Here is a 24,205-nt window from a genome sequence, read left to right on the forward strand (position 1 = left end):
GGCAGAAGGAAGGCAGTCTTAAACTCTGTCATTCTCCAGGAGATTTTGAACACTTCAGAAAAGAAATGAGAAGGGCAGCCATTAGGGAGAAGAGCAAGATGCATGGATTGAATAAATGCATATTAATAAAAAGGTTTGCCTCGTGAGTCACTGTGCTTCCCATTTAGATTTCTATACTGATGTGTGGCAACTGCTGCATTTGCTTATGTTAAAAAGTAATACTGGGGATGTAATGTATTTTTACTTGTCACTACAGCACTTGATCAACTAGGACAGGAAGAAAAGTCAGCACTGTAACTTTAGCCGGTTTTCTATAGATGAGATCTATAGATTATAATTTGGAAACCGTTGGCACAAGTAGAAGAAATTTTGAAGTACAACACTGATATATCTGAAATTTCCATCCGAGACACATACATTTGTAGCTGATACATTTGTTAGTTGGTACATGTAGATCTTACTGAAATTTTCTGTCATTTCACAAACTCAGATTTCCATTTTCACAGTAGGATTCCAGCTTGTTTCCTAGGCATGCAGAAAGTTTTCTTTTGCTTTCTGTGTTGCATTCTGGGGAACTGTACGCGTTATATGTAACTCCACTGCCATCAGTCTTTGGAAGTCTCTGAGAAATGCAGTAGTTCTACACATATGGTTTTCTGTTCTTCTGCAAATTAGCAGTTTGCAAGTTAAAATAAAAACATTGAAATGAATACTATGCCTAGCAAATAGTTTAAAGTGAAAAATGTCAAGAAAGAAATTGCTGGAAGTCTCCTGTGCAAAAAGAAGAAGGAGAAAAAAGATTAATTTATGGAAGCTGCACTGAAATGAGTGATGAAATTTCCTGTGTTGTAATTTTAAAATGCCAGGGCAGGAAGAGCCATTTGGCATTCAGCAGTATGAAGTTCATCACAGGTTCTAGGCTGAAGAGTTATCAATTATTTTCGTGCTTAAATATCTAATTTGTTAAGAAGTTAGAGGGGGGTTGGTGCTACCATTGTAAAGCATTTTCTTCTGAGAAAATGTGTTTCAAGCCATATTTTCAGTCTTCTGTCATGTAATTACGGAAGGGCTGATATTCTTTGGCTGTTTTCCTGAAGTAAAAAAAAGAATGAAGCCACACTATATGGCCAAGATTGTATTAAAAAACAAAAATCAGGAGAAGAAGATTTTGAGAAAATATAGCTATCTGGCTTTCCTATAATGTCTGTTCCTCTTTGTGAAAGTTAAGTGTTTAGGAGACCTTTGATAATGATACCAATAAAATCTTTAAAATCATTTAATTAGATTGAAAGCCAGAAGATAAAATCCTCTGATAAAAATTTCTACCTTAATTTACTTGAATGGTGGTAGAGAGGGCTCACCACTTCTTATTTACCTTCAGATTGATTTTCCTTCAAGCTAAGAAGAAAACATGCTACATTTGGACAGAAGGCATTGATGTACCTTCTGCTGATTTAGAGATCTAGAATACGAGGCACTGTATTGTACTGTAAGGATAATAAAAACTATGGAACAAATGACACGTTTGCCAAAATTCAAAAGGAAGCAGGCAGATAAGTATCTATGTATGTATGAGACAAAACTGCTCACAACTACAGTTCAGCAATACTAGCTAAAGACGAAAGAAGATTGATTTTATTTCCTATTTACTGTAACTAGAGATGAACTTAACAAAATGTTAAACCTCTGCACTTTTCCTAGCCTTTCCCAAACTGCAGTAAAGGTCACTTTTTGTCAGCGATTTCTTTGAGACATGATTGTACATTGATTTGAACCTGTGTGGATTTCTTGGTCTTCATGTCTTTAAAAGTGCTCTTCAGGTGGTTATTTGTGCTTTGATGTTCTATTATGGCAAAAGAGAGGTCATGGAAAACTTTATTTTTTCATTAAAATACCTAGGAGAAGGTCATTTTCACCGTTGTCTGAGTGTCTGTAGAGGTAAATTGAAAGCTTTTCCATCCCTCGACTGAGTATGCTGGGAAAGTTGGCATTCATTTCCTTTGATTTTGATCATTTTTAAAAGCAAGGGCTTTTATTCCACGTGAGTGTCAGGCTTTTAAAGTCTATGTTCAGACATAACTTTTAGTATCTTCCCTTCACTTTTGCTTGGTTTTCAGTATTCCAGTATCTTCAGAAACATCTGGTGTCCTAATAATCCATGCTTTCCTCAAGCAAAAAGAGCAGGAAAAAGTTCAAAAGAGTGCATTATTTGTTTGCACCTTATTTGTTTGCAGCATACCTTTGATAAGGGATGGTTCATACTTGCAGATTTTTAGAATTCATTTTGTGTGTGTGCTTGTCCAAAGTTTTTATTTATTCTATTTTTCTTTTCTTTTCAAGATTTCAGATAGAAGAATCTTCTAAACCTGTAAGGCTATCACAGCAGCTGGACAAAGCAGTAACCACCAATTATAAACCTGTGGCTAATCATCAATATAATGTAAGTAGCTCTGAATACTTTCACTTCTTCTCCTAACCAGAAGATGTCTGGCTCAGGACTGCACAGTTGCAGTGCTGCTGGCGTCAGTCCAGGCTTTCTGTAGCCCTATTGCTCACAGTAGGACACAGTGTTTGGAAATCTTCCACGTTATCTGGTTTCTCCAATGGTTTCTCTTCTGATAATCTTCCTTCTTTCTCAAGACCCACGTCACCTTTGGGGTTAAGGTCTGCTAGTTCTTACCTTCTTTTGTTACCTGCTGGAAGGCTGGCTGCCCTTACCCAAACCTTTTCTAATGTCTTGATTGTGTTCTTCCTCTAGTCTTTTTTTGAAATATAGTTTTAAAGTTTGGGGATAAAAAGCAATTCTGCCTTTGTGCTACAAAGCACTCCTTTGAGCCAAATAAAATATCACGTGGAGGTGGGTAAAAGACGTGAAATGAATCTTTATTTTCTAGTCCTTTGCTGGAACTGAGTAGGAACGAATAACAGCTGGTAATTTTTCACAGTTTCGTACCTTCATAGTACGTGTTATTTGCATCATTAGCTTTGTCAATATTACACCCACGCTGCTGTTCCAGATCAGTTGATGTACATACAAACTATAATGTCCTTTTCCTTAAAGATCCTCTTTGAGTAATTTGTATGTATGCATATATAATCACTGTTACTGTTGAATGTGAGGAATGTTAAGTCATACTAAAAATGAGTCAGTGTGTTAGTCATTTAAACTTTTACACTTTTTATTAAGATTTTATTTACATAAAACAAATGACAATATACTGGGTGATATTTAAGCATTATTCTGAAAAGCACGTCTATTTCTACAGAACCCAAAATAATCATTTCTTTCTCTCATGGGACAGTTTTGTAGTAGTTACTGTATGAAGTCTGATCAACACATAGATAATCGTAGCAATATAACTCTTTCAGCTAGGAGGATGACATTTAACCAAAATAATCACACTGTTGTATCCTGCTATGTAATTGCAATTTCATATGAGTATATTGGTGTTCTATGATGCTACTATTATTCTCCTTCTTGGTATACAGCTTCTCTTTTTAATGGGATTCTGTGCCATTTCACTGACACTAGCATAATTGCAGCAGTCTAACTTCACCCTGTAGATGATCTTTGAGTTTTTATTCCATCAGTTATGATTGTGTCATTATAGAAATGTAAGTCTTGTGTAAGGTTCAAGCAATATAACCAGGATGTCACAAGGCCTCTCAAAACAGTTACGGTTTTCTTGTGTACTAATTGTAATTTAGTCATTTTCGTGGGAGTTTATGAGGAACGAATGAACATCTACTGAAATAAGAAAATAGAGGATAACATTTTCTGAAGGGAGAAGTGATAGAATATTAAATGGGACATAGATATGACTGCTCTGTGTACTCCTAAATGAACATACAGGTGGAAGGAAGAAGAAGAAAAAATACTTGTAGAAGGGAAATAGTGATAGCTTGTTTGAAAACCAGTTCTGTCTTTAGTACAGACAAGGGAAGTGATTGCTTTTTCTCCAGAATAAATACATTAAACCTATCTTTTCATTAGAAGAATTTGCAATTCCATTAGAATATACGCCATGATTACAACTTAGCTTTTCTTCTCTGAGGAAGGGACCTTCATTTTCTCTGTATCTGCAAGTGATGCGTATGTCTACAGGGTTGCAATATTAATGTTCTTGCAGCTGGAATCTTTCTGTGACTTAATTATTGTTCATACTACAGCAGAAAAGTTCTCTAGGCCCTGCTGGGTCATCCCTCCATCACTTTCAGATCACATTTTTCAGCAAATAATTGGATAATATGTCAGTCATTATACACACAATAGACATAATTATTTTAAATATTGTTAGTATAAAATAGAGTTTTTATGACCTTGCAAGAACAAAATAATTGATTTTACCCTTTTGCTGTTCTGAAGCACAGAGTCACTTTTTAAGCACAAGGTGAAAAACATTTGTTTGAGTCTTCTTGATTTTGTACCAGAAGCCAGGATGTTGGCACTGCAGGAAAACTTTCTGGAGGTCTGGGGCTAATGAAAGAAGCCTTGTAACCACTGCATGCCTAACCTTGCAGCAGCCTTCAGTCAAGAGTGGCCCTGGTTACACCTTCAGAGGTTTCTTTGAGTTCTCCTCGTTCACCTTTTCTCTTACTTTAGAGGTTGGTATTTGTATTCTGAGAGATAGAAAAGGTTTCTGAGTCTTTTTTCCCAGTTCAGTGATAGATATTGTGGATTTACTTTGCACATAGGCATGGATAAATGTTGCTAGCTAGCTAGCTAGCTAGGTACCATTGTTTCCTTTCAGGCAGTATTTAGAATAACAAACCACATTTATGTGAGATTCTTCAAAACAGATGCTAAAAACAATGCCTCTTAATTAGTAAACATCAGGAGTAGGCGGAGGAAAATCTTAAAAAGGTAGGTTTAAGTCCTTGTTCATATTCCCAACATCTCCATCCTTTTCCATTCTACGTAAACAGGCAGAACTGTTTCTAAGCCTCGAACTGGCCCTCAGGGCAACTGCAGAAACTTCCTGGAAGCAAAATGGCTGCTGACACTGAGGTATTTTGTTACTTTCCGAGACCATTGCTTTTTCTTATAATTGATTTTGGTACTGTCTCATGCACTCACATCCATTGGAAGTGATGCATGGAGGAGGCAGTCATGCACGCATGACTGGCAGCTCATGAACAGAATGGTGACTTGTGAGAAGACATCAGCAGAATAAGAGTAAATGGTTAAGCAGCAGGGCTTGCAATTACTCATGAATGCGTGCAAAAGCACTACTTGAACATGCTGGCTGGTTTTTCACCTCGGTCGGTCTTTGGAATATTTTGTTGACAGTGATGGCCATCTTGAGCTGAGTATTGAGCTCGTAGTTAGATTAATGGACACAGATTTAAGATGGGAAGCTTTCCATTTGACCAGCTGAGCTCCACTTAGTTACTGCATGGTGTGGTTACCATTGCTTTGCATAGAACTAAGATTTCTGTTTTTCGGTGAATAGAGCAGCACACTGGAATTGTTTTGATAATTATCAAGTAATTCCTTAGATAAAAAATAGTAATAATAGTAAAAAAAAAAAAAAGACTTTTTAAAACATATTTCAAACATCTTCAGATGAAACTTCAAATTTAGTTTCACTTTATAATGCCTTATCTATCATTTTAATGTTATCTGTCTAACAAAGAGGTGTAATACATAGCTTTCCTACTAATGATACCTTCAAGAAGGCAATTTTGGCAGCTTTTCAGCAAGTTTAGCAACATACTGTGATGATAAACAAAGAGAAATTGATTCCAGTATGAAGTCTTGCAGGGATAAACTAACAACTTCTACATTTGGCAGCTTGTTCTAAAATGATCCGTCCTTGAAATCAAATAATATTTCAATCCTCTTTAAATTTGAAAACTACACCATTTTAAATAAATCTGATTAGTTTCCAGAGTACCTATATTCTGTAATATGGCTCTCAGAAAGTGTTTTAAGTCTATTGCATTAAAAGTCTTGTTAGCAAAGAAAATAGAAGGGGAAAAAGTGAAAGGATGCATTGTAACTTGCTATAAACAGCATATTCACAAGACAAAAGAAAATGGCAACAGAAACAATGTGGTTTTCTTTTAAATACACTTCACAATGTTCTCAGTGTTTCTAGACAACAGTGGTGGCTGTTGCTGAAGCTGGAGGTAAATGCTAGAGTGTTGCTAATTAAAACACAGGCAGCGGAGGCACCAGTTGCAAATGACTTGTTTTCAGCAACGGGAGAGTTTGATAATCAGTTTTCTATGTGAGTTGGTTTTACACATTAATGAATGAAGAATTTTAGAATATTCACTTTGTATTTTTATAGGGAAAGCAAACACTTCTACTTGGTTTGCTTTGGATAATCCGGAGGCTGTAAAATAGAAACTCCTACTGGAGAAGAGTTGCTGACTCACAAAAATAATGGAGAAAGAAGAATGCTGAGCAGTACAGTTTACTAGCAAAAACAGATTGTTCTTCAGTTTAAAATGCTACTTAATGTTATTCTATTAGAGACTTTTATTCATACAATTAGGATTTAATACCTACTCATGAGATAATCCTGTCAGAGACCTAGCATCAGTAAAGGCAGTTTTGAGAATTTCCTTATTGTTATTTTTTTCCTTTGTGTAGGAAGCATCAATTTTAAAATTAATGTGGTTTTTTTTCCACATGGAGAGAGTTGTAGGTACTTGCCAGCCAAGCACATTTTCACTATACTTCATTTGAAGAGGTACAAAGAGTACTGTGATTTTTTTTTTCATTATTTTTTAGAGATTGTCTGGAAAATCGCAGTATCTTTCCTTATCACTCCATGTTATTTACCCATTATTCCTATAGCCCTACCATGTACTGGATGAATAACCTCAGTGCCTAGCTCTTGTTCTTGTTTCTTAAAAACAAGCCAGAAACCAGAAAAAGGTGAGATTGTTTTCTTCCATCACTTCAGCTTGACCTTCCTACTTGAGGAGATTGCAGTTTGCTTCTGTTTTTATTCTTCCTGTTCCTTTTGTTTCTGGGGAGGCAGAAAATCACTGAAGGGGTAGGAAGAGCAGACATAATAGCTACTCCTGTAGCAGAGCCATGCGGTCTGTAATCTTTCACACCACATCTTTTAGCTGTTGTACTTCAAAGTCAGAGAGAAGTTACTATCCCCCAAACCAAATACAGAGATCTTTACACTGAAAAGTGACCTCAAATGTATACAGGAAGCCAGAGCTCAGTCAAGCATTGAATATAAAAATGCCTTCATCTCTCATACCATCTCTCTGGACTTGACCTCTGATGTATCAGAAGCTTTTCTGGCAACAAGTTTAAAGCTGGATAATCCTTCTCTTCCTCTTGTAATATGTTACTATGCATGCATTCAAAACGTTATTAGTATTGGCATACGCCTGTCTAAATGTAATAGTGCTCTATGGACAACACAGCGGAATGTTGTTTACCTATACCAGCCATGACTTGATCAGCAACTGCACAGAAAAAATAGAAAATGTTGTGAATCCCTCAGTCAAAGAAGACTGAAAAGGCAGGCTCAAGAAAGCTTGATCTTTGAAGAGGACCCAATAAAGGTGCAGTTCCTTCTTTCTTCTGTGTGGAAGGAAACATACAGTAAATCCTACAGGACAATTCCTGTGCTTGACTATGAACTACCAAAGGGAAAAAAAAACTGGAAAAATTAGATCAGGAACAAAATATATCTGCTGTACACAACTAGATTTGCTTATTTCTGGTAATATTTGGGTTGCTGTTTACTCATTTTCTTCTTCAAACCTAATATAACATGGTACTGTCTCTGCCTTGGTTTCTTTCCGTGTAAAATGATGACTCTGCCACACTTTGTGGTGATCTTACACATTAAGAAGCAATTCCAATTTCATTTCTTATGTGACAGTGGGTTTTCCCATTGCCTCTCTCCAGCTTACAAAGCAGAGAAAAAGTTTTCAAATACAAAAATAGAATAATAGAAAATAAAAACCAAAATTGTTCTTGTAGATGGAGATACAATCTCCTTACTAGATAGTTTAATGGAATTCTGATCATAACAGCTACTTTTCAATGTTAGCATGAAGTATAAACTAGACTGTAGTCTGAGATGTCATGTATTAATGTATTTAAGACCAAAGGGACAACTACCATACTAAAATAAATCCAAAATGCATGTCTTAAAGCCTGCATATTTCATTTTTCTCAGTATGCATACATGTTACAGCAGCAAGTCCCTGCGCTTATGCATTGAGTTAGGACTTGACTGGGGTAGCTGCATAGATGATTCCTGTGGAGAGGTGGTTACTCTGCCAGGAAAAATATATATCAGCATGTATCTTATGAAGTGCTGACTTGAGCCAAATGTAAATTAAAAGCTGACTTGCGTCAAATCAGTCAAAGATAAGATGCATGTACATTTTGGCAATCAGTCTGTCAGTTTAGTATGCTGTTTATCTGGCAGGTAGCAGAAAGGGCCAGCAGTCTCACCTATGTTGTGTTTCATCCTATGTTTTGTGCAGCCAAAGGCACGTCTCCTCCTACTTTCCACTCTTTAAGCTACAGAAATCCTTGCTCAGTTAGCAGGACTTGGAGTAGTGCTGTAGGCCATAGTAGACTTCATAAAACTCCAGCACGACTGAGGCTGGCAAGGGCCCTCTGGGTCCCCCTGCTCCAGCCCCTGCCCCAGCAGGGACACCCAGAGCAGGGTGCCCAGGGCCACGTCCAGGCGGCTCTGGGAGATCCCCGAGGAGGAGACCCCAGAGCCTCTGGGCAGCCTGTGCCAGTGCTCCGTCACTGCACAGCACAGCAGTGCTCCTGGTGTTCAGAGGGAACCTCCTGTGCTCCAGCTTGTGCCCATGGCCTCTGGTCCTGAGAACACACACCACTGAGAGAGCCTGGCTCCAGCATCTGAAACCCTCCCTCAGGGATTTATGGGCATTGATGAGATCCTCCTGACCCTCCTCTTTTCCACCTGAGCAGTCCTAGCTCTCTCAAGCTCTCCTCATGGGAGAGATGCTTCAGGCCCTTTGCCATCTTACTGTCCCTTCATTGAACTCTTTCCAGAATGTAGCTGTTGACTTCGAGATGAATGAGATTTTCCCTGCTCCTCCAATACCTATACACATCAATATGCCCAGCAGAGAATTGGCCAGCTGTTTTGCTAGTGGAGCTGCAAGCAGATAACCCTGAGTACATCCCTGGAAAAGAATTCAGCCTTACAGCCAGAAGAACGTTGTCATTTTATAAGCTACGTAGTTATTTTCTATTATATTAATGGATCCTGGCTGTATTTTTGGTTGGTAGTTTTGAAGTATTTTGAGACTGTACCAAGAAAAAAAAGAAACTGAATCCACCATAGAGTTTCCAAAGCTTACAATTAAAATCTTTCCAGGGTCAACAGACAGCCCTAATTATTAGTCTGCTGGACTTCTAGAAGCAGCAAATGTTTTGACAAACTGTTATTTATAACAAGGCAATGTCCTACATTAGTGTTCTAGTCTAGTTTCTGTGGTGTAGCAGTCCTGTTCCAGATCACAGCAACCAAGGTGACGTTATGTAAAACTGTTTTACTTGATGCTACAGTTTACTGTCATTACAAAGCTATTACTGTTTTGTAGAGCTATTTTTTTTTTCTGCAATGCGGAGACTCAAGATTTAAATAATTGCACCAAAATGTATTAGTGGATGAAAATTAATTGAATTAGAGCAGAGAGGCTGTATCTTTTATAGCACTAACATATACTTGGAAAAGCAGTCAAGTATTTGAATGCCTAAGCCTACCTTCAGGTTTTTAGCAGAAGGAACAACCTTCAAGTTACACGTTGGATGCAATTGTTCTACATCCAATTCAGTAATGAAGTCTGTTTCAGAATTTGAAAAGGAAAGGTGGCTGGCCAGAGACCTGTGAGCAAGGGCAAAGGTCTCAAAGGTGGTAAGTAAGGCTTTAGCCTCTTTGAGACAGATAGCAAGAGGCAGCCTATTATCACTCAGAATGGAGGAGGGAGTTAGCTGGCAATGAAGTACAGGAAAAATAGAATGTGCCATAAAACTAATGTCTCCCATCAGGAATATGATTTTCAGTCTCCAGCAGAACTGTGAATTTTCATCTCTAGGCTTCTTCTCCGAACATCTTCCTTCAGGATCAGGTTTGAGACATTGGAGATGGGATGACTCTTGTATGAAATTATCCCACAGGCAGCCATGTCTTTGTCCAGTGCCCAAGTCAGTTCTGCTGTGTCATGCTGGTTTGCATCTGCCTATGGAGTTTGCTTGAAAGCACTTGCTGATTATGTGAAATGTATTACATTCTGGGATGCATTTGTTCATTTCGAGGAGTTCAATAGTTTTCTGTTATTGAGGATGTTTTGTAGGGTGGATGGGGTAATGTACGGGCAAATTTTGCCTTTGGTGCTCAGTGATGATTGTTGTTGGTTTGATGCTTGCAGGTTTGTGCAAGTCTTGCTTCTGATGATGAAGCTGATGAAATGCGGAAAGCATTTGTAGTGATAAAAGTTTCTGCAAAAATATATGGCCAACTTGCATAGACTGTAGCAATTAAACGTTTCTAATATACATCCTGAAATAGGATGATATGTGATAATGAGGGCCTATACTTGCTTAGAGTTTTCTTTTTGGACAGCAGTAAGTTTGTGCATGTTACTCAGAATTCTGTTTTTCTGTTGGTGGAGTGGCTTTCTCAAGTGCTATTTCTGAAGCAGTTGAGGCAATGTCTAAGGACCAACTAAGCATGCCTTGAGAAGGTGATTGCTATGGTTGTGGTGCAGCTGTGTTGGTCTGTGGATTTTCATGAGCAAGGCAGTTTGGAGGTTGTTTGTTATTATTATATCAACGGAGGTGGAACAAAAATACTAGCTCAGTTTGGATGCTTGTACTAATATTAATTCTCCCTTCAGGTTTGGGCACGTCATGCAAGCTTTGTTTCTGATGTTTTGGTTTGTTGTTTTTTTTTTAAAGCAGAGATACATATCTGAAAGGCTTATTGTGCAAGGACTTAATGCTTAGTTTATGTTCATAAAAGAATATTTGAGTGCTCAAAAGAAAAATTTTCAGATGAAAAGCATCGAGTCATTGAAGGGTGTTTTACTATTGTATAGAGGTTTTTTATGTCTTAATATTCAGTGCTGAGAATCATGGTTTTACATATGAACGTACTTAAAACATGCTTTGTATCTCATTAATAGATTGAATATGAAAAGAAAAAGAAAGAGGATGGAAAACGGGCTCGAGCTGATAAACAGCAAGTATTGGACATGCTCTTTTCAGCCTTTGAGAAACATCAGTATTACAACATTAAAGACCTGGTGGACATAACCAAGCAGCCAGTGGTATGTACTAGAAGTCTTCTAATATAAGCACTTTCAGTAGTTAATATTATGTTTATTTTCCATATCCAGAAAATAGTTTAATGTATACTGTATGTATTTGAAACAGATCTCTGAATTTTTTTTTTTACAATAGATGGAAATCACCAGGTTTTAAGTTCACTCTTGTAGAACTGTGTAGGATACAAAGCATTCCAGTGAGTAAACCTTTTCTTGACAGAGGTGATTTGAGTAACTTAAATGGTCTCTTGCTTATTTAGGTTCTCTTTAATACTAGAAACCAAATTCTGTAATGCTCTGGTGCCTTCTGTGAATGTTATTTATCTGAAAAGTTCAGGTTAGGAGCTTGAGCATTATGTCAACACCCACAAAAACTCTTTACATATAGAAGAAATCTTAGAGTTTGAGGGCCTATTATTTGGGTTTTGTTTTGTTTTTTTTTAAAGACTTCTTTTGATACACAAACAAGAGAAGCGTGAAGACATACACTCACACGATGGTTCTGCTAATCTTCAGTGTTTGCCAGCTCCTTTATCTATCAACACAAACTTTGCAGTTCTTGCCCTTCTTCCCCTCTTCAAGCTTTCCTTATAGGCCAGGATACAGTGAGGGGAGACTGCAACAGACAAAACGGGTAATTGTTGCTTGCAAACCAAATGCTGGTGTAGTTCTTGAGGAAATGGGATGGCAGGTCAGGAAATTGTATAGCTGATGTTTTTGTCTCCTCCTGTCTCCTGGCTTATCGCAAACGGGCACACGGAAGAGATAAAGTTCTATCACAGTAAAATTAGAAGTGTTTGCAAAAGCTGTGTTCTGTGTTATATATACAGGTTATTTGGTAGGACTAACAAAGTCTGCTTTCCTATGATTTATATTACCTTAGCCTCACCCACCATCGTGCTCCAAACCCCTGCCCATGCTCCTGGTTTCTAGTTTGGAACTGTCCTTCTTTTATTGTCAATGGCTTCCACTGAACAGTGTTTGTAGCAGCTGGTGTTGCCTGTTTTCCACTGTGATGGGGGTGTCTTTTGTACTTTGGATGTTTTTTGCTGTTGACTTTGATGTCTATCTACAACTCAGCTGCAGTTTTCAGAAAACTGAGGGAAATTTACTTATGTGTAACTCCAAATGGAGCTACAGTTTCAAAAGCTGATAGAGCTATGGCAGAAGAAGGAACAGTGGCAGATGGATTGTAGAAGAAAATGTTACTCTGCAAAAGAGGAGGGGGAATAGAAATGCTTACCAGTTTTGGTCATTTTGTGGTTAAGATAAGTGGATCAGTACCAGAGGATTTGTATAGCATAAGGTGCACAATGCATTCAGTCAAGAAAATGCACAAAGGTTTCCCAATTCAAATATATGTAGGTTCACAGTACTGTAGTAACTTGGAACAAACGGTTTGGATAATGTGTTCCTTTCTTCTGTTTCATTCATTTATCTAATGATTCAACTCCTTATCTGTGTGCAATAGAAGGCGTGTAGATGATGGAAACTGAGAAGAAGGAAGGAGTAGGAGAAAGATATGAAAGCAGTGGCAAGAAATTTTTTTCTTCTTCTTCTTAATAAGAGATAGGTGTGACAGTCACTATCTTGATCACTTTGAATGTAAGCTGAAGCAGATTTATCCCATCTAACATGACTTCAGCTAGAAATAGTCTTCCGCAGCTCCCACTTGAGCCATGGGAGAACAAAAGTCACCATCTTCATGCGATGCAGTTTACCTCTGGAATATACCTGTTGCTCTGTGTCATCTCCAAGGAGCCTGGCAACACTGTGCTTCTGACACAAGTTTCTTGTAGTTCTGTTTTCCGTATTTGCAAAATACCTCAGGTGAATACTTTTATTACATCTATGATAAATTGTAAATCGACCTATGTATGTCTGCTGTCAATATACGCTCTTGAATGCATTCTGCCCGTAGCATGATGCACTGTCTTTATATGCAGGGTCTGGGTGAGAGCCCCTCTGTTCCTAATTACCTGAGGGCTCCTGAGATCAGCCCAGCTGTTAGACCCTTTCCCCCAAGCGGACTGTGCAGACTCAGTTTCAAACTGTGAGAATTAGAATTTCTTGTTAATTCCCGAGTGGGCTTTTGCCTTAGGTGTTTGTGCCCTTACAGCATCCTCGCGCTCGGATGCTCTAACTGAACCATACCCTCTTCCTGTTCCCTTTCTTAGAATCATAGAATCATTGAATCATAGAATTAGCTAGGTTGGAAAAGACCTACAAGATCACCTACTCCAACCATCCACCTACCACCAATAACCCCACTAAACCACGTCTCCCAACGCTATATCTAAACGTTTCTTGAAAACCTCCAGGGACGGTGACTCCACCACCTCCCTGGGCAGCCCGTTCCAGTGCCTGACCACTCTTTCAGAAAAGTAGTATTTCTTCTTTCACTGAATAGCCAATACGCTGATAAATTGAAAACAAAAGCTGTGATAATTTCCCAACTGTGTTCCCTTTAAAAACTTCTGTCAGGAGTTGGCGATGGCATTCATTTCCAGTTAAGAACACTATCCATCGTCTCCCACTGCTCAGCCAGTTTTCACTCTGTGTGCGGGTTTCTCTAATGCTGAGGACTTCAGCCTGTGGTGTGAAACTTTATTCCTTTTCTGAAAATGAAGTATCTGTTCCCAGTGCCCACGGTGACCCTATCGTTCACAGAGCAGCTAGGCCTCCTAAAAAACTCATAAATGCCTACAGGTTGAATAGGGACACACATGCTGCACAGAGGTTGACTGTTAATTAATATCTGCTCAGTGTTCACTGCTTCATTTTCTGTCATAGTGTCTAAGATTTTCTGGGTGTGTGATTTCTCCTCTGATTTCTAAATGTTGAGGTTATTTTCAGAAGTGAGGAGAAAATGTTACGGTTGCTGCAGCTCTTGTTGAAATGAAGTCCTGGGTGCCTACGTCTCTAGCTTATAATATTTAAAATACACTTGTCCGAGGGAATCAAAGTCTCTGCCAGGAAAGTAATAAATAAATGAGGGCATTTTTCTTATGCAACAGTAAATGTAAATAGTTAATTGAATCCTTGGTGCAGAATATATTGCATCTCGCACAGGAAGTTGCTGCCGTCTTTATTTTGAGAAAGTCATTTCTGGATGCAAACTCCTGTTGTTTTAGAGAAGCCTGGTTTTATTTGGTTTTCTTTCTAATTAGAAGTAACAATTTGCAGTATTAGGCAAATCTATTGTCGCCTACCCACATGTAAATACTGAGCACTCCCTAGAAATACTGCTGTAATTCTACATTTGGGCTTAACGGCTGAGAAGAAAATACACTTTTTGTGTGAGCAATCAAATAGTTGGAGTATTTGGAACCAGGCAGGAATGGAACCAGTGGTCTAAATAGAAAGTATACTTTTTCAAAACAGTGTAGGTTGATTACAGTTTTTTTTCTACATTTCAGCTTTAAGTAATACTAATTATGCTAATTCTGGTTTGATTTCATTTTTTATTTTTGTCAAAGTTTCAGAAAGATTTTCAGAGCCTGGAAGTGAATACCTCTTTTCAAAAATGTTTCCCTCAATTCTGCTTCTAGTTCCTCCACTCAGAGCACAGATGGCAGATAGTCTCAAACCCTCAGTCGCTGCAAGTTTGCACTGCCCTTGCTTGTGGCAGAAATGTTATCTCACTGATCACGTTGGGTTAATTCTGTTCCGTTTTAGTTTTCTGTCTAACTGAAATTCTTGGAAGTCTAGAAAGTTTGAGGTGGCAGTGGCACTGCCTGGGGAACTGGGTCTGAGAGTGAGCTGAAACGACAAGTAACCCTCTGTTAACTGTGTGGATGGTACAAAGGCACGGAGCAGGCAGTGATGGGTGAGAGACTGGAGACAGATTTTCAAGAAGCGTGTAGATGTGGCACTGAGCGACATGGCTCAGTGGGCATGGTGGTGATGGGCTGACAGTTGGTCTGGATGATCTTAAAGGTTTTTCCAACCTTTATGCTTCTATGGTTGATTCTGTGAACCACATCGTGCAAAACGTCACCCACAAACAAGCAGCGAGTTGCTCACCGCGCGGTGCTTCTCCCCATTCCCACCTTGGGACCTGGCTCCCACACTGCTGGTTGGGTCTCTCAGCACAGTAACTGCATCATGCTGCACTTCATGTGACTGGGTGCATTTTGTATTTAATTCTCATGAATCTATCCACGTGGTAGAATTTAACCTTGAGTCTGAGCGTATTTCTCCCACGCATGCTGCCATCTACTGAAGTGTCTGTTGGTGACACTACCAAAAGCTAACTCACATGCGTACACAATGATAGCAAACAAAGCAGTGGGTGTGCAAGCATACACATCTACACTCACTCATATGTAAATAGCTTTTCCACTTGCTCTAATCACCTTTTAAAAAGGGCATTGCACAATAGCAGCATCAGTGTACAAAAGTGCTTGCACTTCCACTGCTGTTTTATTGAGCAGATTTGTCTTAGGAACCCAACTGTCGAAAACTGACAGCATCTCTACATCAGTTTGCATTGGGAAGGTGCGTTACGAGCCTCACACCGATCTCCTGCTGCCACCTGCTGGGCTTTGCATCGTGCGTGCCCCAAGACTGAAGGAAGTGATCCCTGCAGTGAGCAGCCGCTTCCCTGGGCACCGTTGCCTCAGGCAAAGATCAGACCCTAAGGAACTAGTTTGTGCCTGCAGTCTGGTGTGGGAGTCTTTCCAACGTGGACAAAGTGATCTTTTAAGCACTCTTATTGCTTTGGGATGGCTTTTTAAGGATCATTTTTGCTACATGAGCCTTCAATCAGTTTTCATTGTTAGTGTGGGATCGGGATATTTTGGGCTTTGTGAATTTTTATGTGTAACTGGAGAGAGAGTAGCAACCAGTTTCTTGAAACAAAACTTTAATTTTTACTGACTGCAAACAATTTTCATTTCCCAGTTTTTCCATTTGGCAAAAAATGAGTAGAGTGTACGAAAGGTCCCTGGAGGTGTTTAAGAACCATGTACACGTGGCACTGAGGGATATGGTCAGTAGGCATGGTGGGGATGGGCTGATGGTTGGACTGGATGATCTTAGTGGTCTTTTCCAACATTAGCAATTCTAAGAGACTGGGCAATTCTTCTTTAGTGTCATCAACAAATATTTGCCATTTATGACTTGGAGGATGTTTATATGTTTTCTTTCTGGCGGATGAGGGAAAGGCTGTTGATGTGGTCTACTCAGACTTCAGCAAAGCCTTTGACACTGTCTCCCACAGTATTCTCCTGGAGAAACTGGCAGCCCGTGGCTTGGACAGGTACACCCTTTGCTGGGTAAGGAGCTGGCTGGAGGGCCGGGCCCAGAGAGTGGTGGTGAATGGAGTTAAGTCCAGCTGGCAACCAGTCACAAGTGGTGTTCCCCAGGGGTCGGTGCTGGGGCCTGTCCTCTTCAATACCTTTACTGATGACCTGGATGAGGGCATTGAGAGCACCCTCAGTAAGTTTGCAGACGACACCAAGCAGGCAGGAAGTGTCGATCTGCCTGGGGGTAGAGAGGCCCTACAGAGAGATCTGGACAGGCTGGATCTCTGGGCTGAAGCCAACGGGATGAGGTTCAACAAGACCAAGTGCCGGGTCCTGCACTTTGGCCACAACAACCCCAGGCAACGCTACAGGATTGGGGCAGAGTGGCTGGAAAATTGTGTGGAGGAAACGGACCTGGGGGTATTAGTCGACGCTCGGCTGAGCATGAGCCAGCAGTGTGCCCAGGTGGCCAAGAAGGCCAATGGCATCCTGGCTTGGATCAGAAATAGTGTTGCCAGTAGGAGTAGGGAAGTCATTGTCCCTCTGTACTCAGCCCTAGTGAGGCCCCACCTCGAGTACTGTGTCCAGTTTTGGGCCCCTCACTGCAAGAAAGACATTGAGGCCCTGGAGCGTGTTCAGAGGAGGGTGACGAAGCTGGTGAGGGGTCCGGAGCACAGGCCTTATGAGGAGCGGCTGAGGGAGCTGGGATTGTTCAGTCTGGAGAAGAGGAGGCTCAGGGGGGACCTTATCACTCTCTATAACTACCTGAAGGGAGGTTGTAGTGAGCTGGGGGTCAGCCTCTTCTCTCTTGTAACTAGTGACAGGACGAGGGGGAATGGCTTCAAGTTGCGCCAGGGGAGATTTAGGCTGGACATTAGGAAACACTACTTTTCTGAAAGAGTGGTCGGGTGCTGGAATGGGCTGCCCAGGGAGGTGGTTGAGTCACCGTCCCTGGAGGTGTTCAAGAAACGTTTAGATATAGCATTGAGAGTTATGGTTTAGTGGGGTTATTGGTGGTAGGTGGATGGTTGGACTGGATGATCTTGTAGGTCTTTTCCAACCTAGCTAATTCTATGATTCTATGATTCTATATTTTCACTTACTGTAACTGCAGATACAGAAAATATGAGGGTTCCCGTAGCTTCTGTTCAGTATATGCACTCAACAAGGACTGAAGTACTCGGACTAAAGCAATTGTGAATTTAATGTGGAGATTCTTAAACTGTGGCCTGCAGTTGCCATGGTGATCCTCCAAAGTCAGCACTCATTAATATTTAAACAAACAAGCAGGCAAATGGCTCTTTAAAAAATGCAACAAATTACTGGTGTTTATTATAAGGAGTAAAGGAGGGCGATATTTGTGAGCTGTCTTACGTAAAAGTTTGTACTACTGCTTATCATAGCTTTGCATTTTTTTTTTTCCTAATTTCCCTGCCTAGTCTTAATATTTGAATATATTAGGAAATTCTCTGGCACCTACTCAACACTCCTCTAAAAACAAGGCAGAAATAAAATGCTTAAAGCTTTGCAAAACACCAGAAAACCAACAGCTTGGAGCTTTGGTCGGATCAGAATAAGACAGCGGGTTTAAAGATACTGAAGATCCTAACATAAGGAAGCTGATTCCCCTACCTTAAGCCAGGAGCTTTCAGCTGGGCTCATGAAACTCCAGCAGGAAGGTCTCTGTGATAACTGCAACTTACCAAAAGGCAGAGTGGCCATGCTAAGGCAAGCTGCATGAATTTCAGCAAAGGTCACTGGGAGCTGTGCAAAGGAAGACGCGCGTACATAGAGTGCAATTGGAGCTGAGAAAATCCAAGGGCCTGAAATAGGCTTTTATAATGCCTTACTTCGTTGAGACAGTGTTGATGCAGCTGCACAGGGAGCAAGGAGCCAGGAGCGTGTCCGGGGGGCTGCGGTGACAGAGTGGTGTGACAGCCAGCTCCGGGAGCGCTCCTCGCACAGATCTGCCATCTGCCCCCCATTAACGTCTGGCATGGCAGCAAGCTTCCGAAGCAGAAAGCAAAGCAGCACCCCCACGCCTTTGTCACTTAGCAGGAAATGTAGCCGTGCACAGATTTTGAGACCAACTGCGTGTCTGACGCTTCGGGTACGTTGCGTATATCTCAGCCATTTGATTTTCCAAGTGTCCTATTTTTAGGGTCACCGGTTGGAAGAGACCTCAAAATATCAGCAGGTCCTTCCCTCTGTGGGAAAAGGGAGCCTGGGCGAGATCACTGAGCACCTTGAAAACCTCCAGCGGTGGGCACTCTACCATGTCCCTTGGGAGGTTGTCCCGGTGACTGACTGTTCCCACTGCAAAAATGTCTCTTATATCAGGATGAAACCTCTCCTGGTGCAGCTCGCACCCATTGCCCCTTGTCTTCTCTGTTGTTTGTGGTAGCGAAGTCAACGGGATTTGGCAGATGATGGGAGATCATGTGAGAACTGTGGCAGTTGCCAGTCTTAATAAATTGTTATCTTGTTTCCTTTCAGATATACTTGAAAGAAATTCTAAGAGAAATAGGCATCTACAACGTGAAGGGGACCCACAAAAACACATGGGAGCTGAAGCCAGAATATAGACATTACCAAGTAGAAGACAAAAGTGATTAAGGAAACTGTTTGTGAAGCAAAAGAGAACGACGGAGAAGAGTGATTGCACCGAGGGAGCTGTCATGGTTTTACAGACAGGACCGAGCACAGCATAATTCTGCAAGGTTATATTTAAATGAAAACAACCAATACTTCCTAATTTTCCATAGTTTCATTTGTTTTTCAGAGGAATATTTCTTTTAAGTTTCTATAAATGTTTGTCTTTTGACAAAAAAAAATATTTATAGAATAAACTTGGATTAGATTTATCTTTATTAGAAATGTTTTTAGTTCTGACTTGCTTTTTCTTGATAGCTTTGTGGTTCTTCTAAGCCTCAGTGACTTGGAAGCATAACGTGTCCTAGAGGAACCTGTAACTTTCTTTTTTGCATTCCAGTAGAACCAGGTTCATGCTCTCACTTCAGCTGTCATCCTTCAGGGCTTTACCTGGAAGGCTACAAAGCTGCGCAGTACTTGTGCAGTGATTGGTGCACAGACACTGTGCTCCTTTGGGGATCAGGCTTTAGGAAGAACAGCCTCAGCTATGGTGCTCATCACAGCCTTGAGACTTCATGGGAACACATCAGCACAGCTGGGAAACTAAAACAAGGGCTATTAGATACACAGGTCTGTGGGAAAGATCACAGTCCCTTCTGGGTGATGACTGAGGGAAAAAGAAAACTGCTAGGAACATCAAGGAATTTATCTTTTGCTTTTTTTTTTAAATGTTACCTATGTTTTATGTCTAAGCATACCAATAAAAGCATTATTTTAATTTGTACCAAGCAATGGCCTATCTTACTGACTGAACACATGTCATGATTTAGATAGTGTAAGTATGAAGCTTTTCTAAAAAAACATGTTTTTATTGGTGGCTTTTCCACAGGGTTCTCTTGTGCTTGGGGAAGATTTCTTAATGCGTCTGTGTCTGTGTTCCCCCATTTTTGAAATGCAAATGGTAGGGTTGTGTGTTCAGCATCCTTTTTTGGGAGGGAGGAAGATGGCATAGGACCACGTAAATATACTCTCAGAGCTTGTGTGTTAAAAAAAAAAAAAAAGAAAAGAAAACAGTGAAAAAGAACTTCTTAATGTGTCTGTAAATGAAATAGAAGGTGAGATTTTATAGCGTAACTGTCACATTCCTTCCAGTCCTTCGGATGGATACATCGCTTTTGCACACAGTAATGAAATAAATGACCTATTTTAAAAGCAAACATTCCATTATTGCTGCACTTTCAAGCAATAAAAGCTCAGGAGGAAGATCAAGTGCCTTAGGAGTTGTGTAAAACAAGTGACCCTCTATCCATATCATGCATTTTAATTTTGCTCAGATCGTTGTTTTCAGTTGTTTGTGTAAACTCCTTTCTACAGATGTGCTTCCCGCTGGTGCTCAGCCTCCTGCAGCACGGCCTGCCCAGTTCCTAGCAGGTGGACAACCAGGGCTTTTCAAAACACCAGTCACGTTCCATAGCTCTGTGTGTGCTCTTATAAATCCTGCCAGTGACTCCTGTCTCCCCAGATTCTATGAGCAGGACCCAGCTTGCTAACTGCTGTGGGAGGCATGTGAAGATGCTGAAAGGAGCCCAGGAAGCCAGTTCTTTGCTTGCTGTGATAAGTTGCTTGCTTCCCAGGAATAGCTAGAGCCAGTGCGTGCTGCTGTCCTTCTCGTGCTGTTCAAGTTTTTGGCAGACTGATGTTTGCAGGCATGTAGGATGGGAACACTTGCTTGCTGCAAGCTGGGCTCATAAGTTGCATTTGTGCCCCATTTGAGCAGCTAAGATAGTGACAAACCCTCCCGTGGTCTTCTAAAACCATGCCAGGGAATGCCACACAGCTCTGGTTTAGTGATGTAATTCAGTGACAGAAGTGAAAATGACTGCTCCATTTCAAAGAGAATGGATTATCTCTAATGGGATCTCTAGCAGGATTAGCTTAGGAGGGAGAGTGTTCGGGGGTCTGCTTGTATTTGGGGATTTATGTGAATTTATTGCTTCACAGCCTTCAGCTGAGAGGGACATAATCAGTGAGTGTGAAATGCCAGAACACCTAAGCAAAAGTGTTTTCTTGATCTACAGAAGGCCTTTAGGGTAAGTAGGCTCTACTTAGGAGAAATAGAAAATATGTAGAGCACAGTTTATTATGTATGTTTTTTTTTTACCAAAAAGATTTTCATGGGTATCATTAAAAACATGGAGAGTGCTAGAAAAACTGGAGTTTTCAGCCAATGAGTGATAAGATTAGGAAAGCCATTGTGCCTTGTTTGACTTAGAATCATAGAATCATTAAGGTTGGAAAAGACCACTCAGCCCATCCAGTCTTGCAGCATTCAAGATGAAGAAGAACGGGACCATGAAGAAATGCCATTTCAAAACTACAGCTAAGAAACCTTATGTCAGGATAAACTTGTGAAACTTCTTTTTTCCTGCTTTCCACACAATGTTGGAAAGCTTCCTAGCTTGTTAGCTTGCATCTGAAATTGTAGTCACAAATTGCCAGTGACTGGAGAGCCCACAGAGGTGCCAGCCGCGGAGCTGGAAGATGCTCTTGTGTCGTCCCCAGGACCAGTGCCACGCATTCAAGGACTGATTGCAGCTCTTCATGTAGCCTGCATCCGAAACAAGCTGCAGGGCAGACACGCTGCTACCAGAACTCTCCCTTCTGCAGTAGCTCAAGGTAACGGAGGACTGGCTTCTCTTTGGGTGAAGCTGCAGTAAGTATTCAGCATATGGGGCAACCTCCCTGGATCCAGCACGTAACAACCAGCCACAATTCCCTGTTCTGCTCTGCTCGTTCTGCAGGGAGACCGAACGTGGGTGCTGCTAGCAGGATTGCCATCTGCAGAAGGAGAGGAGGTGGCTTGTAGGTGTTTGTGCCTGGTTCCCCAGCCCCTGCATTTTGATTGATTTAAACCATGAACTCACAGCAGCGATGAACGCTGGTTCCCTGATGGTCTTCCCACGTGCTGCTGCCTCCACTTGCTGCTGAGCTCTGTGCTAGTGCAGATGTTCTTCTGCATTAGTTGTTGAAATGAGTAGGTCCCATAGGCACCAGCAGACGTATTAATGTGCTAAACAGCATTAAATGAAATTGAAAGCGCATCTACGTTCTTAACATTACTTCTCCCTATTGACCAGCACTTTGAATCATCAGCAGTTTTGTACTCGGTGCTCTGCAGTGCCAGATGTGAGCTGGGGAGATCTTGCCGCTGTAGTGAGTCCAGGTCTGCTGATGCTGGGAACCAGCTCCTCAGTGCTGGATGCTGTGCTGGGCACCTTGCGGTCCCATGGGCCACATGCGTAGCAAACACGTGAGGCATCGTGATGCTGAGACGCCAGCAGCCGCACTCTGCAAAGCAGCTTTGGAGTGGGAAGGTGTTGGGAAAGCTTTAGCCCATGCTTTAATGCTGGAATTGACTCAGCGAGCAGTCTCTCCCCAGGAGCTAACGTGGTGTTTGACAGCTTTAATACAAGAACTTGCTACCAATGATAATTTTTGCACCAAAATAGCTTTGCTGGTGTGCATACCCAGTTGGTAGCTGCAAGGTGACCATGATGGGACACTGCAGAAACACTGCTGTCTGTGAGCTGGAAGGGGTTGAAAAACTACGGGACTGCAGACTGTGACATGAGGAGGGGGAAGCCGGGCTGTTCCTGCAGGCTGATCCTGCTGCTGCCCTCCCAGTATTTTGGTGGCCCCCCATGGGCTTAGGGCTCTGAGCATCCAGCTAGGCAGGTGCAGCAGGAGGCACGGGAGCAGAAAGCACCGAGCAGAAAAGTCACCTGAGTAAAAAAGATCAATACTGTTTTGTTGCTGGGGAGCAACATGTGTTGGTCCTGTGTCTATGACAGCTCTGCTTTCAATCCCAACCATTCGACGCAGGAACGCAAGGTTCTTTGTTTGGTGTGGGAAGGTTCCCCTCTGCCAAAACCCCCCAGAATCTTGGACTTCATTGTATTTTGGGTGGGAAACTCTGGACAGTTGGCTGAAGTGATGCTCAGTGTCACCTGCAGTCACTGACAACTCTGGCTCAAAAGTGTCCAGAATCTCCCAAAAGGGGAAATTGTTTAATTTGGCTTTCAAATCTTGAAAAGAATGACTATTTGTTTTCACTTCTGATCCATTTAATTGTTTTATCTCGCAAAAGCTAGGTCTTTAGAGTGGCATTTACATGGGGACATGAGCTCCTCCAAGAGGAAAGGAAGGCTTTCAGCACCTACGAAGCGCCAAGGTAAGTGGTAACTCCTGAATACCTCCAGCGACAGGGACTCAGGGGGAGGTTGTTCCAGCGGTGGGTTGTTCTCAGAGGAAACTTTTAGATCATTTATCTTTGTGAACAGCCTATGGCACTGGCCCCAGCGGGTGCACCAAAAGCCCACGTGAGTCCACAGCTGTCCTCCCTGGTGGGATGTCACACTCTGCTCCTACACCAGGAGTGGCAAGACTGCTGCCAAGGCAGATAAGACACGTGAAGATCAAAGATGAAAACAAGTAATTCAGACACTGCAGGCAGTGAAGGTCAGCTGAAGCTTAGGTTTGCACCTCCTACCTTTTTCCCATGCAGCTGACCTTGCTCCACCACCCTACCCACGGACAGCTGCTTCCCTGCAGAAGCTTAAAAAATCAGGTGGAATTGGGGGCTGAGAGCATCTTCAGCCCCACTACCAGAAGAAAATGAACCCACCAGAGCAGGGCCACCAATCAGCAAGTCTGTGCCCTGGCAGTGGATTTAGGGCTGTTTACACCAATGACTTTCAGGCTTGGCTAGTTTTCTTTCTCTCCAACTGAGAGATTTCTCCTTGAGCTGAATGAAGGCAGTGTTTAATGGCTGCTCTCCCGCTACAGGCTCGTGGCAACACAAGCGCTTCCTTGCCAGCTGGTGGAGGATGAAATCCCAGTTTGCAATTGTAAACGCATCCTAGGGATGCAGAGCCAGAGCTGAAGAGGTCAATGAGAGCGGAGGGAGGCAATCAGCAGCAGCGCCAGAAGCTGGTGTGTCTTAATGCAGATGGTACTGCTGCTGAATAAAAGCATCCTCCCTAGGCAGCTATTGCTGTAAGCACTGC

The 24,205-nt window shown here is 41.5% G+C and overlaps 1 protein-coding gene across 1 annotated transcript in view; it reads left to right on the plus strand.

Annotated features, from left to right (window-relative positions):
• GTF2F2 (general transcription factor IIF subunit 2) overlaps nt 1–19,927 on the plus strand; it is a gene marked incomplete at its 5' end in the record, with an annotated part of 93,379 nt that extends 73,452 nt beyond the window's left edge. The window contains 3 exons of the mRNA XM_021375642.1: nt 2,341–2,440; nt 11,158–11,301; nt 19,044–19,927. Of these exons, the coding sequence (XP_021231317.1) occupies nt 2,341–2,440; nt 11,158–11,301; nt 19,044–19,163 (364 nt within the window). The remainder of the gene's footprint in view (nt 1–2,340; nt 2,441–11,157; nt 11,302–19,043) is intronic.

This window comes from Numida meleagris, chromosome 1, assembly GCF_002078875.1.
Source record: "Numida meleagris isolate 19003 breed g44 Domestic line chromosome 1, NumMel1.0, whole genome shotgun sequence".
Taxonomy (NCBI): Eukaryota; Metazoa; Chordata; class Aves; order Galliformes; family Numididae; genus Numida; species Numida meleagris.